We start from the raw sequence: 16,971 nt of genomic DNA on the forward strand, positions 1-16,971 counted from the left end.
ATCCTTGGCATCAGCAGGAGGAATAGTGCCCCATCCTTGGCATCAGCGGGAGGAATAGTGCCCCATCCTTGGCATCAGCGGGAGGAATAGTGCCCCATCCTTGGCATCAGCAGGAGGAATAGTGCCCCATCCTTGGTGTCAGCGGGAGGAATAGTGTCCCATCATTGGTGTCAGTGGGAGGAATAGTGCCCCATCATCAATAGTACCTCTCAAGGAATAAAGTGAGAACTCCCCAAAAGGTACTGACTGGCTGTAGTACATGAAATTTGTAGTCCTGCAGCACTCAGTGGAGCCACAGGTTGTCTTCTTCTGCAGTGGAAGCCAGATATGGCCTGCTGGGAATTGTAGTTCGTTTTGCAACCACCATTCAGCCCCAAGTTTCCTGACAGCCTGTGGCTCAACTAGATGCTGCAGAGCTACAAATCCCATGACACCCAGTCAGTCACTTCATGGCTTCTATGGGAGCTGGTCTATGGGTCTTCAGCTGAGGCGGAACTACAGATCTCAGCATAGGCTACTCACAGGATGTTGGGGGGGGGGGGGTTAGTTCCTCTAGAAAGTCACAGGCTGTTTGGCACAGCTTCAGGGTACCACATATCTGCTAACATGGACGTTCATTTTGCTCTTGGTTGCTCTAGCCTGCACCCCTCGCATGCCTTGGCCACCAGCATGGGGAATAGTAGCCGTTGCAGATCGTGGAATGTGGCACAAGTTAGGACTCGCAGGCGGAGCAGCCCGCATACATTCAGCGTCACCATCTCCTCCTCCTCTTCTACCTCATTAACTGAAACACATTAAAACAAGTGTGCTTTGGGACCAGAAAAATGAGACTGTTAAACTAGGCTCCTCTAATCCTCATCAGCTGTGGGAAATGAGGCTGCATCAATTATGCTGAATCAACACATCAACAGCGACTTTGCCATCGCTTAGGAGACCTGGAAGTGGCCTGGGTCGACCTGAATCCAACTACTGGGCTGCCCTGGACACAGGCCCAGCTACGGTTTAAAGGTCAACCAACTTACGGAGATCTTGGTCTAGAACTTCAAGTCTGGACATTCTACCAGCAGACTTGAGTCTGTGTTCAATTCTGGTAGCTTGTCCCAGACACATGTAGAGGTGATTATGTCAGGTGACCTTGGCCTGGTGGACTAGTAGTAGTCACATTCAACTGGACTTGCAGAGCAATCTTAAAACCGGTTTTGTTACTCCAAGTAGCTTCTTCAGTTCTTAGGAAAGTCATGACGATACTCCAGCATTAAAAAAAAAAAAGAACAGGGCTTTCACACCTTCTGTCTTCTGGTTACACTCAACATTTTCCTTGACACGTCACATAACAACACAAAGGGATGAAGAAGCATAAAGGGATGAAGAGGACCGAGGAACCGGTGTGGCTATAAATGCTGGGGTAGGTTCCTGACCTGAACTGAAGAAGCTACTTAAGTCGGAAAACGTCAATACAGAACAAGCCTGGTTGAATCTGACCAACAACTATCAGCTACAGTAGGCTGGCTTGTAATACCAGGCTCAGGCCTGTACTATACAGGTGACTAGTAATACAAGCTACCCGAGGACACCTCCACCATACATGATAACTCTGGTTAGAAGAAGTCACATGACAGTGGAGATGCCATATGTAATGGCAGAACTCCTATTCCAAATTACTCGACCATAACCTTTTCTTGCTTGCAAAATACATTACATCACCAAGACAGAAAGAAGGCACTAAGGTTATCTAGACAAAGCAAATTCTCTAGCGTAGGGATCTCCAAACTTTCTAAACAAAAAGCCAGTTTATGGTCCTTCAGGGTTTAGGGGGTCAGAGGGAGTGAACATTGACCCATTCTTGGTGTCACCGGGAGCAATAGTGCCCCATCGTTGGTGTCACTTGGAGGAATAGTGTCCCGTCATATGAAGGAAGAGGGCCCATGCCCCATCAGTGGGAGGAATAGTGCCCCATCAGTGGGAGGAATAGTGCCCCATCATTGGTGTCAGTGGGAGGAATAGTGCCCCATCATTGGTGTCAGTGGGAGGAATAGTGCCCCATCATTGGTGTCAGTGGGAGGAATAGTGCCCCATCATTGGTGTCAGTGGGAGGAATAGTGCCCCATCATTGGTGTCAGTGGGAGGAATAGTGCCCCCTCATTGGTGTCAGTGGGAGGAATAGTGCCCCCTCATTGGTGTCAGTGGGAGGAATAGTGCCCCCTCATTGGTGTCAGTGGGAGGAATAGTGCCCCCTCATTGGTGTCAGTGGGAGGAATAGTGCCCCCTCATTGGTGTCAGTGGGAGGAATAGTGCCCCCTCATTGGTGTCAGTGGGAGGAATAGTGCCCCCTCATTGGTGTCAGTGGGAGGAATAGTGCCCCATCATTGGTGTCAGTGGGAGGAATAGTGCCCCATCATTGGTGTCAGTGGGAGGAATAGTGCCCCATCATTGGTATCAGTGGGAGGAATAGTGCCCCATCATTGGTGTCAGTGGGAGGAATAGTGCCCCGTCATTGGTGTCAGTGGGAGGAATAGTGCCCCGTCATTGGTGTCAGTGGGAGGAATAGTGCCCCGTCATTGGTGTCAGTGGGAGGAATAGTGCCCCGTCACTGGTGTCAGTGGGAGGAATAGTGCCCCGTCATTGGTGTTAGTGGGAGGAATAGTGCCCCGTCATTGGTGTCAGTGGGAGGAATAGTGCCCCGTCATTGGTGTCAGTGGGAGGAATAGTGCCCCGTCATTGGTGTCAGTGGGAGGAATAGTGCCCCGTCATTGCTGTCAGTGGGAGGAATAGTGCCCCGTCATTGGTGTCAGTGGGAGGAATAGTGCCCCGTCATTGGTGTCAGTGGGAGGAATAGTGCCCCATCATTGGTGTCAGTGGGAGGAATAGTGCCCCATCATTGGTGTCAGTGGGAGGAATAGTGCCCGTCATTGGTGTCAGTGGGAGGAATAGTGCCCCATCATTGGTATCAGTGGGAGGAATAGTGCCCCGTCATTGGTGTCAGTGGGAGGAATAGTGCCCCATCATTGGTATCAGTGGGAGGAATAGTGCCCCGTCATTGGTGTCAGTGGGAGGAATAGTGCCCCATCATTGGTATCAGTGGGAGGAATAGTGCCCCATCAATGGTGTCAGTAGGCGGAATAGTGCGTCATCAATGGTGTAAGTGGGAGGAAGAATGGCCCATTGTTGGTGTCAGTGGGGAAAACAGTGCCCAAGGGCCAGATAAAGATAATCAAAGGAACACATCTGACCCTTGGGCCACAGTTTGGAGACCACTGCTCTACCGTGTCGGTGTCCTGATACGAACAAATATAAAAAATATGGAGATTGTTGCGATACCTCATTAAAGAAAAGCCCATAAAGAAGACTCTTCTGTACAAGAAGTTAAAATGGAAAAGATAAAAAAAAAAAACAAAACAAAAAAAAACGAAAAGAGAAAGAGGGTGAGATATACAGTACACTGACCTATGTATTCAGCACAATATTCCTTTTGGAAGAGTGATACTTAATTGCTAATCATTAAACCCGGGGGTATCTTAGTCTTTTAAAAAAAAGATCATTAAAGCAAGAATCTGATTGGTCGCTGTGGTTTTTCCCGACCTTTCTATACACATGAGGACACAGACACAACAGCCGAGCCTGTACTGGCTGCAAATGCACCTTTATAGAATTAGCCTTGAATTGCAGACAGTTGTGCCCGAGGGAGAGGAAGCAGACATCACCAAGACAGACCGCGAGTGACCAGAGAATGGCGCACACAGCGATCACACCGCACCGAGCAGGGCATCTCCATGGCACGCTTCCAATGTAACAATAACCAGGCTTGGTGACAAAGGACCGCTCATAGCAGGAGAGAGCACTCATGCAGCCTGCCCATCTACAGCAATGCTTTCCAGCTGCTGAGGAACTACAAGTCCCAGCATTTTTTTAAGAATATGTGGCAACCTGTGCGCTAGGCACGTTAGTACATGAAAGGAGAACCGGGCGCTCTGATTGGCCTGTGACATTAAAATCAATATGCAATCATAGGCTTGTCCTGTGAGGTGACCGATAAAATCTGAAATAATAAACCCAATGAGATCGCATTTTCCGTTCTTTAGCAGCACTCTGATTGGACACTGTCAGTGCACCAGTTTGCCGCATTGGACCGTATTGTTGTGGCCAACAAACCCCCCAAGCCAGGCTTAAGGTGTCCAGTGAGGTTCAAGCATCATGTTCTATAATGAGGAGGCTGCAAAAACCAGGATGATGGTCACTTCTGACTATTGGGGGTCCACGTTACCACACCAGCCTCAATCATTCCCTCTCCTCCACAGTAAGAAAACTAAGCCACAGAGCCAGCCAGGGCCAGAAAAACCAAGCCAGGGCCCAGGAACAATATTTTCTGACCAATCTCTGAGGCTTGCCCACAAAAGGCATTCAAAAGTGCTCCCACAACTTCCTGTTTGAGCTAACACAGCGTCTCCGGGCCCGAAATTCCCAATCAGTATTACCAGTCCCACCTGCTGGACTACAGAACCTATCCCCACCCCCTCTCCATATACATACATTGATTTCAAGCTCAACACCCAGGAGCCTGTTCAAATACTGTATTAGAGGGAAAGCATCTTGGGAGATGTAGTTCTTGGGTGCATGCCTACAGTACTAGGAGCCAAGCTCCCAGCAGCGGCCAGAGGCAAGAATTTTAGTAGCCTGGTGATGCCAGTGGGAGCAGTATAAGCAGTTTCTTCATACAGGAACACGGTAAAGAGAAAACAGAGCGGAGACATACCCTAGGGCAGAGCAGTCTTTTTCAGCCGGGGTACCTTGGCAAAAATGCCTAAACATTGCCCAAAAATGGTATACAAGCCCAGGGGCGGACTGACAACTCATGGGGCCCCCGGGCAATAGGGGATCATGGGGCCCTTGTGTCCTTGCCCAAACTCAAAAGCCTATGAAAAAGGTACCAGGGGCATCTCATGGGGCCCCCTACTGACCTCGGGCAGTGCCGGAGTTTCCAAGTCAGTCCGCCCCTGTACAAGCCAACAGGTGGATGGAGCCTTCCTTTCAGCTACACAAAGCCTCAGATTTTGATTGTGTACCATTACAAACTTCTAGCCACCGGTGTCCCAACATCCAGTGACATCATTGGTTGGTAAGGAGGCCATCAGGCGCCTGCACAGCATTCTTTTTTGCCCTCCCCTCCTCTATCAGCACTGGGGTCACATCAGCTGACTGAGGGAGAAGAGAAACAATGGAATACTAGTCCGTACAGGAATGCAAAGGTGTATTTGTTATGAAGAATAAATCACCTCTAAGGTTGGGTGTCCTGTTATGTAAAACTATTCGTTTTGTTTTTTCACATTTAAGAATTAGTGGCCTCGAGATTGTGCAGAATTGTAAAGAATGCCTTGACTGGAAAAAGGTTGAGAAACACGGGTCAGAACATTGGTCTCCAAAACTGCAACCCTGTGGCCCTTTGCTTGCCTTTAAGGCAGTGGTTCTCAACCTGTGGGTCGTGACCCCTTTGGGGGTCGAACGACCCTTTTACAGGGGTCGCCTAAGACCATCGGAAAACACATATTTCTGATGTGTAAAGAGCAGCTACTGTGTAGAAAGCAGCCACTGTGCTGAAAGCAGCCACTGTGCTGAAAGCAGCCACTGTGCTGAAAGCAGCCACTGTGCTGAAAGCAGCCACTGTGCTGAAAGCAGCCACTGTGCTGAAAGCAGCTACTGTGTTGAAAGCAGCAGTGTTGGAGGTAAAACGAATTATAATTACTGGGTAAACAATTTTATGGTTGGGGGTCACCACAACATGAGGAACTGTGTTAAAGGGTCACGGCATTAGGAAGCTTGAGAACCACTGCTTTAAGGCACTATTTCACCAAATGACACCAATGAAGGGGCACCATTCCCCCCTACTGACACCATCAATGGGCCACTATTCTTCCCATTCATAACATCGGGGCACTATTCCGCTCTATAAAACCAATGATGGGGCATTTTCTACTCCCACTGACCAAAGTCGCCCCACTTTCCCGAAGCCTGAAGGACAGTAAACTGGCCCTTTGCTTAGAAAGTTTGGAGACCCCTGATCTAGAGGAAGGGGGGTGTTCAGGGGGTACATTTTTTAAATGCTTGGACAGACGGGGTTTGGGGGGTCAGTTTAGTTCAGGCCTGGACATTTTAGGGAAGGCTTTTGTTGAGGAACCAGGCCTCTGTAGTCCTAAGCAGTATTGCCTAGAGAGGGATCCTGGCAACAAAAGGCTGTATTTATATCGCGGTAGCTAAATGGATTCTTGCAGCAAATGCATTTCCCATCTCTGATCCCTGTGTGGGGTTAAAATAGCAGGCTCTCTAAGCATTTTTCCTGATGAACCGGTCAGCACAGAAAAAAAAAAGCCAATCAACCAAGTCATTAGCAGGCTGGATGCTCTCAGAGACCATAGAGGGATGAAAGCCAAGATATTCAATATTCACCTTTAAGCAAAACCAGATTGCAGTTCCCTTCGCTATCTCTAAATCGTCTTTCCAGACTACCACATGGGCTCCGGGCCCCCACCGAGACAAAGGCCTGTCATTTTCACTCCTGGATACCGTTTTGGCATTGGGCGGCGTTTTTGTGTGTGTGACAGTGGAGAAGATGATTAGACGCATTTAACTCTGCTCTAACCTGATTAGAGATGTGCCAGTCTAATGGATTACATTTGCAAGAGGGAACATAACATGCAATCGACCTCAGTCCACCTCGCCTCTGAACTGCTGGCCTGAGGACCGTTCTGGCTCACAGTATCGGCTCCCTGGCAGCGCTGCGGTATGAGCGTCGGGGGGGTGCAGTGGAAGAAGCTGCACTCTGACATCCCCATTAAATAAAGTGCAGAGACTGGAATAGAGATAAAGACGGAGATAGGAAAACGTTAGCGTGCAGAAAGTATATGCATGTGTGGAAGGTAAGTGAATGAGCCAACCAAGATTTATGGGGAACTGTACCTGACCATTCATACTAAAGCCATTATGGAATGATTAGAGAGGAGGGTAAGGCTTTAAGTCCAGTGAAAAATCAATAGTAGTGTCTGGAGGAATTCTATGGGGTGAGCAGGAGGCTATTTACGGGATGTTCACTGCTTCTATGGTTAGAGAACCAAAAGCCACGACAAGCAAGAAGGGGGTGGGGGGTGGAAGGAGACTAATAGAAGAAGCCTTTGCACAGAAGCCAACGGGGTCCTCAGAAGCCAACGGCGAGGTCCTATCGGAGTTTACAGGGCAACTATTTCTGAACGATTATCAAGAGGACTGCCAGCTCACAGTACAATATTTTGCATCGGTTTGTAATATGTGACTATACATGTTCCCTCATCTAGGCTCATTATGCTAAACGAACGTTTGATCTGGAATCTGAGCCGGCTTGGCCAATTAAAGACGCAACGGGCGAGGTAACCCTCAAACGTTATCGTTTACAAAAAAGAAGAAACTGCTTTCTATGGAGTAGTCACTACCTGCCAATATAAATTGTGTTGGCCAGAAATACATCTGCTGGGCTCCCCTCTGATCTTTGTGACCGTTTGCCGCTTCTGGTTTCCCTTTGTTGACTTCTCAGGGCCAAGCCCCGTCCCTCTCCATGGAGAACTCCTGAGTGGTCAATAAAGGTTCACCGATCCAGGGCTGGTTCACACCACATGTGGTGGGACTGTGCTGGGCAGCTATTCCAGCATAGTCCCATCACACAGACAAGGGAAAATGCCTCGTATCCTATGGGTCCGGTCCACACCACTGCGTTGGGCGGCTAATCCAGCACAGTCCCACCACACAGACAAAATGCCTTGTATCCTATGGGTCCGGTCCACACCACTGCGTTGGGCGGCTAATCCAGCACTGTCCCTCCACACAGACAAGGCAAAATGCCTCGTATCCTACGGACCCGGTCCACACCACTGCGTTGGGTGGCTATTCCAGCACAGTCCCACCACACAGACAAAATGCCTCATATCCTACGGGCCCGGTGCACACCACTGCATTGAGAAGCTAGTCCAGCACAGGCCCTCCACAAAGACTAGGTAAAATGACTCGTATCCTATGGGCCTGGTCCACACCACTGCATTTTTTTTTCTTTTATGGTCACCTAGTGATCCTGCCAGTAACACTTTCCATCCTAGGATGACAAGGCTCACTCACCTATAGAGGAGCAGCGTTGTCACCCTAGGAGGGGGACGTTTCTCAGGACTACAGAACACCTCCATCTCTCCAAGGCATAGGGAGGGTTCTGTGGTCCACAAAGGGAGCAGAAAAGAATTCCAACTGATAACAGTCAGCAGAGGCATAGAGTACATGGTGCTATCGGCCTACTGGGTTCATGGGAGGATCAATAGGTTATTCTTGCGCTTCTCAAACCGATATAACAAAACATTTTCAATGGGATATTTAACAGACCAAAAGGAAGCACATAGAAGTTTATTGTCAGGATTACGAACCCTTCTTTGCTTCCAAAGAGTGCAGTCTACAAACCAATGACACAACTACGCCATCTGGACCCCTTATGGCCCCATATCACAAGGCCAATCATTGGTCAGGAAAACAAAACGGCCACTTCCATCCAACATCAAGTTCCCACTCCATACTTGGCAGATGGAAGTGCAAAATCAGAAAAACGTGATAACATTGTTCCCATTGAGGGTTCACAGATCAACAATGTCTTACCTTGTACAACTTGAGGCTGGCCTCGTGCCTTGCATTCACGGTGTGCAAACGCAGCTTCTCCAGGCTATTGGTGTAATAGTCACAGGCATTGCACTTCAGATGCACCGGGTTACCAATGGCAACACACTTCAACCTCCACTCGTTGGCTTTGCCCCCCTCCTTGATGTGAGCCACCAGCTGGTACTTCTGTACATGTTTGTCAGTTTTGCAATGCAGCTGAAAGTTGGCCTTCAGTTGGGTGTTGTAACGACAGAGATTGCACTGGTAAGAATCCCCCACCACGGACTTCCACTCCTCCTCCGGTAGGCTGCGTTCGGCCCCCATGTGTAAGCCCAACATGTCCAAGTTGTCGGTCGTGAATCGGTTGCAAACGGCGCACTGAAAGAGTTTCAGGGAAGGGTCGTTGGTTTGGGTAAAACTCTCGCCCAGGTTCATGAGCTCTTCCGAAACCAGCTGTCCACCACCCAACCGCATGTCCAGCGGGATTTCACCACCCACTAAGAGGGGAAAGAGAAAGACATGTGAGTTAGAGAAGGAAACCTCATGGCTGATTGGTTCACCTGCATTGGATCTGAATTAGTACAGAATTTAGGAATCGGTCAGTCCAATCTAGTAGCCATCAAGAAAGATTGAAGGTTTAAAAGCACTGTACAAACCGTTGGTGCAATAGAAATCTTTTCCAATAATTACAAGGTGTTCCCTGACTGGATGAGGTGTCACCACCCTGCCTCTCCACCTCATCTAATCACAGAACACCTTGTATTGATTTTAAAAAAAACAAACACACTATATAGATTTCTCATACCGGAGATCCCTTAGGTATGAGAAATTCACACTTACATTGGTCCAAGCAGTATTAAACATGCCTAGACTTCAGCTTCAATTGATTTCCATTGAACAGAGATAGATAAAAGGATGTTCAATAAGATTTGCACGATTAATAATAATAATTTTATATATATATATATATATATATATATTTTTTTTTTTGCTCTGAAGACATAGCAGTTTGGACATGTATTTTAGATACCGATTCTGAATGGGAGGGCGTCTGGTTCATTATAATTACCTGATAAGGAGATTTGCAGTGTCTGCATCCCTTTAGGAATAATTCATCCTTAGAGAAACGTTCTGTTGCAGGAGTTGCCTACAATTTGACTTGTATCTTAGCACAGAGTTCTGGGAAAATCAGTGAGCCAATTAGACAAGCAGGAAATGACATCTTTGGAGGTGTTCTGTACACCAACTGTGTACAGAGCACCTCCATGTTGCCATACTGCATTGAATTTACAGGAGAATTACAGCGCTGCAGACTGAAAAGGAAAGGTCGTTTTTAACAACATTATACTACAATATGGGGAACGCGGCTCCGGCATCTCCAGCACTGAATGTAATGGCAAGAGGTGCTGGGGTGTGCTGGAGAGTCTACAAGTTGCTGGCTTCTGGGAGATCTATTATTGAGGGGATCTATTGCTACGGGGGGGTCTATTTTTGCTGTTGGGGGTCAGTTGTTGCTAGGAGGGATCTACTGTTTTATGGAGGGGTATATTGCTGGGAGATATATTGTTGCTGGGGCGGGGGGGGGGGGGGCATTCTGTTGCAGGGGAAGTCCATTGTTTGGGGGATCTACTGTTGCTGGTTGCAGGGGATTTTATGGTTTTCCTTGCCATCAATAACAAATTCCAAACAAATTGCTAAGCACCACAAAATAATACTTGGCCCTGTGTTCATTAAAAGGGCCATACTGGACGATGGGTAGGGGGCGGAGACAAGGGATGGTGCTCTGAGGTGGGTAGGGGGTGGAGACAAGGGACAGTGCTCAGAGGTGGGTAGGGGGTGGAGACAAGGGACGGTGCTCAGAGGTGGGTAGGGGGTGGAGACGAGGGACGGTGCTCAGAGGTGGGTAGGGGGTGGAGACGAGGGACGGTGCTCAGAGGTGGGTAGGGGGTGGAGACGAGGGACGGTGCTCAAAGGTGGGTAGGCGGTGGAGACAAGGGACGGTGCTCAAAGGTGGGTAGGCGGTGGAGACAAGGGACGGTGCTCAAAGGTGGGTAGGCGGTGGAGACAAGGGACGGTGCTCAAAGGTGGGTAGGCGGTGGAGACAAGGGACAGTGCTCAGAGGTGGGTAGGAGCAAAGACAAGGGACGATGCTCAGGTGGGTAGGGGGTAGAGACAAGGGGCGGTGTTCTGAAGTGGGTAGGGGGCGGACAACGCACAGTTTTCTGAAGTGGGTAGGGGGTGGAGACAAGTGACGATGCTCAGAGATGGGTAGGGGGTGGAGACAAGTGACGATGCTCAGAGATGGGTAGGGGGTGGAGACAAGTGACGATGCTCAGAGATGGGTAGGGGGTGGAGACAAGTGACGATGCTCAGAGATGGGTAGGGGGTGGAGACAAGTGACGATGCTCAGAGGTGGGTAGGGGGTGGAGACAAGTGACGATGCTCAGAGGTGGGTAGGGGGTGGAGACAAGTAACGATGCTCAGAGGTGAGTAGGGGGTGGACACAAGTGAGACTTGGGTGGACTGACTCTTCAAGAAGCACATTAGACCGACTGACAACAACAGACTTCTCATTTCTTGCAGACATATAGACTGAAGGACTTCTTAGATCTTCCCGACCCTAAAGCAGTTTTTTTTTTTTCGTTTCTTTTAACATTAACAGATTCTGGACACCCAATCCAAAAACCTACCTAAGATCACCTAACTGAGCGATAAATCCTACAAATCCCTTCCGTCAGGGGTGCAGACCGACCCTTGTCCGTTAGTAAGGAAGATCCATAAATAATTACAGTGAAGCTGTATCAGAGAGCCCACCATCTGTAGTTAATAAGGAAGACTCGGCAAGGGGCTCGGCAGGGGGGACAAGAGTTCGAAGGTCTGCTTCTTCCCATCTCCAGCTCATCACTGATCCCAGATACCTAAAATACCAACCCTGCCTATAATGGAATCTGATGAATCAAACAGGACAGCAAGGTATAATCTGCCGTTGTCCTAAAAATGTCACTTAGGTTCAGTAGCACGGTGGCTACATTGCCATCTCCTTCCCCTGCAGCACTAGGGTCCAGGGCTGGAATTCCGCCATGGTTCAATGGTCTTTATAGTACATTATGGCGGAATGTTTTATAAATGAAAAAATAATTTAAGATTTTAGAATGTGCTAGGCTATCAAGTCAAACATCCCCAGGACTTGTATGTGAAAAGCCACTACCGGAGTGCCTTGTATCAGGTGTGGTCATCATTTTACAATATTTAAAAAAAAAAAAAAAAAAGAGCCAAGCTGCGTCTAAATACAGTCTACCTGTATCACCATCATCAGATGTCGGGGACAGCAAAGCAAACCTGAAAGTCAAACTAAATATAAAAGTCTGTTTGTTCTCTATAGAAAGCAGCCACAGCCTGTGTAGAGAAGCCTGTCCCCTGTCAGCATGCTGCAGAGATGGAGCCTGGCATTTTGTGTGAAAGGAGTGGTCTCTCTGCAAAGATCCAACCGTCCCCCCCCCCGTCCCCCCCCAAGCTAAATTAGACCTACGTTCTGCACTCAAAAAGGCCGCATTTGCACCCAAGTGTGAGCTTTTACAGGTGATATTTGGATCTTTTGGTTTTCCTGTGTGTTATTGCAAGTTTTTTGGTAGGTATATTCAGGTCTGTGTGGTTTGCTCCAGTCAAGTGGTGTCCGAACTGTAGGCCAAGGGCCTTATGTGGCCCTTTGCCAGCCTTTTTTTCAACCTTGGGGCACTGGCGCCACCGATGGGCCACCCTCCTCCCACCGTCCCCACCCTTCCTATCACTGACGCCACCGATGGGCCACCCCTCCTCCCACCGTCCCCACCCTTCCTATCACTGGCGCCACCGATGGGCCACCCCTCCTCCCACCGTCCCCACCCTTCCTATCACTGACGCCACCGATGGGCCACCCCTCCTCCCACCGTCCCCACCCTTCCTATCACTGACGCCACCGATGGGCCATTCCTCCTCCCAATTGGCCACTCCTCCTCCCACTGACGCCAATGGGCAACCCTCCCGCCGACGGGCCACCCTTCCTCCCACCGACGCCAGTGGTGGGCCACTCCTCCTCCCACCGACGCCAGTGGTGGGCCACTCCTCCTCCCACCGACGCCAGTGGTGGGCCACTCCTCCTCCCACCGACGCCAGTGGTGGGCCACTCCTCCTCCCACCGACGCCAGTGGTGGGCCACTCCTCCTCCCACCGACGCCAGTGGTGGGCCACTCCTCCTCCCACCGACGCCAGTGGTGGGCCACTCCTCCTCCCACCGACGCCAGTGGTGGGCCACTCCTCCTCCCACCGACGCCAGTGGTGGGCCACTCCTCCTCCCACCGACGCCAGTGGTGGGCCACTCCTCCTCCCACCGACGCCAGTGGTGGGCCGCCACTCCTCCTCCCACCGACGCCAGTGGTGGGCCACTATTCCTCCTCCCACCGACGCCAGTGGTGGGCCACTATTCCTCCTCCCACCGACGCCAATGATGGGCCACTTTTCCTCACACCGACACCAATGATAGGTCACTATTCCTCCTGACTACTGGCAATATGTAACATAAGATATAAATAATTTAAATGCACATATAATCCTATGAGACAATTGCAGTTGAAATGAATGATCTTGGAGACAGGATCTCTTTAGGCTTCACAAAAAGCTCAAAACTTCCAACTGCCATTTTTACAGAGCAGTTCCTTAAATTGCTCTTCTTGTTTTGTGATTGGCCGTCTCAACGCACCAGACAGGAAAACATGCCAATTTTTAGGAGAGGAGTTCTGTCAGTTGCTCCAAGGAAAAGCTTGTCAAACATCTTGGCAATGAAACAAGTAACATATTAATGTCTTTTTGGCTGAAGCTTTCATCTCAACAAGCATGCACATTTTTGTCCCACTCACCAACCCCCCCCCCACCATATTCCCCTTTTTCAGTTTCCTGTACTTACCAACAGTGGGAGCCATCCCTGGCATGGGGCTAGTAGGATCCAGCTGGAAACCTCCCATAATATACTGCGACTCATTAGCTGGGTTGTCCATCTTCAAGTTCATGTTTTGTGCTAGGTAAAAGTGGTAAAGATCGGTTTCAGCCGGGGTGGGCAGGCTGCTGATGCCTAAGTGCCGGTTGTGTTGGATTTGAGACATGTTCTGCTGAAGTAGCATCATATTATGCATATGCTTTTCACTGGTCATATGAATTCGCAGGTTCCTAGCGACGTTGGTTTCGTAGTCGCACACTTCGCAGCGCCAGGTGGGTTTAGTTTTTGGTTTGGTGGGGGAAGGGGCCCCACAGGAGTTGCTAATGTTGGAAGCAGCAGCAGCAGCAGCAGCTGCAGTGGCGGCAGCAACTGCTACCCCGGCAGTGTGGCTGAAAACTTGGTCACTCCCTCCGTTTTGCAGGTTCTGCATGTTGTTCAAATGCTTGTCCGACTGCATATGAATACTGAGATTGCCTTTGGTAGTGGTGGAGTAGTTACAGACCTCACAACGGAAAGGTTTGTAACCACATGTGTAAGCTCTCTCCCCGGGCAAGGCGAGGATGAGGCTGACCAGATTTGCAGTAGACACAGGAGCCACCCGGTTCAGGGTGTTTTTCTTTCATGTGTGCTTCCAGCGTTTGCTGGTATTTGTAATGCCAGTTACACTTTGGACACTTAAGAGTCTTACAAGAGTTCCGAGAGTGCATCATAGTCATGTGTCCACCAAGTGAGCGCGACGAGCCCAGTACAGTGTCACACTTCGGACACTCCACCCCACTCCCAGAAGGGCATTCCCCTGTGCCAAGTTCGCAGGGGTTATCGGCATGCTGGTGGTGGGTGGCAAAGCTTCCATCCTCTCCCTCTGCACTTTCATTTGGTTCAGGTGCTGTGGCATTGTCCCTATTGGCACTTTCATCGACAAAGTCCAATTTTATCCCACCCTCCGCCATGCTGGCGCCAACACCATCAATGTTAAAGCTTAAATGGTTCCTCCTGTTTGCACCATCAAAGACAACAAAGGAAGAAGAACATGTAGGTGTGCCCCTTCCCAAAGGATGGGGCACATTAGGCATTAAATTAGAGTTAGAAATACTTTGGTTTGTGAGAGCCAGGTCCTTTTTGCCGCTGCTCTCGGCAAACACCCCAGACTCCTCCTGAGGCCTGTCACCAAGTCATCCTCAAGCCCCCGTGGAAACAGTGCTTTGCAGTCGTCCTCTTCCTCGTCATCATCTACACCTTCCTCATCCAGGTCTTCTTCCTCCTCATCCTCCTCACGTTCTAGCCTTTCTGATATGCTTTCTTGTACTCCCAATGGATGCTTCTCAGGCTCTGTTTCAGATTCCTGGTTATAGGAAGGTTTGGTAGGGCCAGAGCCTGAGGAGCTTAAAGAAACAGAGTTTACCGAAGCGCTGAAAGAGGAATTCGTCAACCCTCCAAGGTTAAGCAGAGTACTTTGGGATACCGTGTTGGTTTGCGCCTGCTCTGCCCCACTGGAAGTAGTGTCGCTATCTTTTAGAAGTGCTAGGCTAGCCTGCAGGGCTTCATCCCCCTCTACTCGAATGCCACTAAATTTGCCATAAAAACTATTAGCAGGTCCAGCAGAGTTGGCAGAGGAAACTAAAGGATGGGGAAAAGATTTGTTTTTTGGTTCCAGAAAACTAATAAGAGGTTCCTTATCTTTCCCAATCCCTTGAATGATGGCTGAAATGTTCTTGTTACTAAGAATCCTACGCTCATCCTCGCTTAGAGTCATTCGGTGGTCATGCACAGCATGGGTCACAAACGATCGGACATAGCCAAAGGAAAGTTTGCACAAAAAACACATTAGAATGGGTTTCCTCTTACCATACAGTACAAAGCCATCATATTTGGACAGATCTACATTGTTTGGGACATCTTTGGATACACAGGAGCTTTTGGCAGAACCATCGCTATTTAGGTAATCCTTGTTGCTTTTGTGGCGCACATCAAAAACTCGGAAGCTGTGCAGGACAGGGCTGACGCCTGAAAGGGTGGAGGTATCCAGGAAAGACTTGTCTGAATTCTCAAACCATTTCCTGAAAGACGAGGCTATGTGGAAAGTATTGATAATTTGTGGGTAAACGGGGCCTACAGAGGGATGACTCCTCAGACTTTCCCGTTGCATTGGGCAGGGAATTTTTGTAGAGGGATAGAAGAGCCTCGCTAGGGGTACTGTCACAGGCCTTCACCACTTTGGATCAGCTGGCTGACACTTTCCACAATATACGCAGAGCCATCGGGCTGGTAGACTATCTCACCAGCAAGGTTTTCCACATCGCTCTCCTCCTCCCCTTCCTCACTAACATCACTTTCGCTTTCTTCCTTCAGTGCGAGGGATGACCGTGTACCAGGGCAGGGGTGCTCCATGTAGTTCTGCAAACTAGGAAAGGAGGTTGAACATTCGCTACAACAGACCGTTCTGCTGGGAGACTGTGAGATGGCACCGGATGGGTCAGAGCTTTCAGACATGCATTCATTGAATGAGCCACTCAGAGTTTCCAGAGACCGGTGGCTTTCCATGTTGGGATGCTCCATGTTGCCAGACTGGTCAAGGTGGAGAGCACTGTTGAGATCAGTCCATTTTTGGTTTGCAGGAACGATGCACCCATTGTCCTCTCCAGCAATGACAGGAGCATCACAGCCTTCCATGGCGAGATCTGCGCGGAGAGCTCATTGCACCCAATTACAGCTCCGACCTGCAAGTGAAAACAAAAAAAAAAAAGGTAAAATAATCAGACTAGGCAAAAGCTCCAATTAAAAAAAAAAATGCTTATTGTGTTAAGTTGTGTGTAGACATTCGGTAACCACAGTCCAATGGTAGAGGCTACCCCATCTGTTCAATAACTAGACAGTCTGTGTCACGAGGGGACTTAATATTGTGGCAGTCAGGAGCCAGGCAAGCCAATTAAAGAGCTAGAAGATTTTTAAGGAGCCAAGTCCCGTCTTTCCACCGACCTTTATAGAAACTATTTAAAGAGCGAAGAATTAAAAATTCTTTGAAAACCTATTGCCATTAAATAGTCAAAAAAAAAAAGGCCTGTGTCCTTTTTAAAGTCAAGTCAGAATTGTAGATTCGATCGGGGGGTCCATTTTGGATGAATACCTTTTTTTTTAGAAAAGTTAAATTGTAACAAATCTCTAGATTTTTATGCCCATGGTTGGACAAATCACATAAACAGGTAGCAAGTGCTCAAAAAAAAAAATACATTTCACTAGGCGCCTTACTCTATCATGCTTTTCCTCTAGCTGTCAGGACATGTTCTTTGGTAACTAATTGTGTCTGCTGGCTCCACGTTCGGACTGGCTGAACAAATAATTTACATGAACTG

The 16,971-nt window shown here is 48.9% G+C and overlaps 1 protein-coding gene and 1 pseudogene across 3 annotated transcripts in view; both read right to left on the reverse strand.

Moving 5' to 3' along the window:
- The window catches only part of ZFHX3 (zinc finger homeobox 3), a 124,404-nt gene extending 108,655 nt beyond the window's left edge, over positions 1–15,749 (reverse strand). For all 3 annotated transcript variants that reach the window (XM_089672439.1, XM_089672440.1, XM_089672438.1), the window contains exons 1-2: positions 13,592–15,749; positions 8,653–9,149 (exon numbers count right to left, since the gene is read on the reverse strand). In XM_089672439.1, the coding sequence (XP_089528565.1) occupies positions 8,653–9,149; positions 13,592–14,078 (984 nt within the window). In that variant the 5' untranslated portion in view covers positions 14,079–15,749. The remainder of the gene's footprint in view (positions 1–8,652; positions 9,150–13,591) is intronic.
- On the reverse strand, positions 14,694–15,959 carry LOC149466483 (zinc finger homeobox protein 3 pseudogene; annotated as a pseudogene).
- Between the last annotated feature and the right edge of the window lie 1,012 nt (positions 15,960–16,971).

Source organism: Staurois parvus, unplaced genomic scaffold (genome assembly GCF_062004578.1).
Source record: "Staurois parvus isolate SC_StPar_1 unplaced genomic scaffold, SC_StPar_1.0 ptg000127l, whole genome shotgun sequence".
NCBI lineage: Eukaryota > Metazoa > Chordata > Amphibia > Anura > Ranidae > Staurois > Staurois parvus.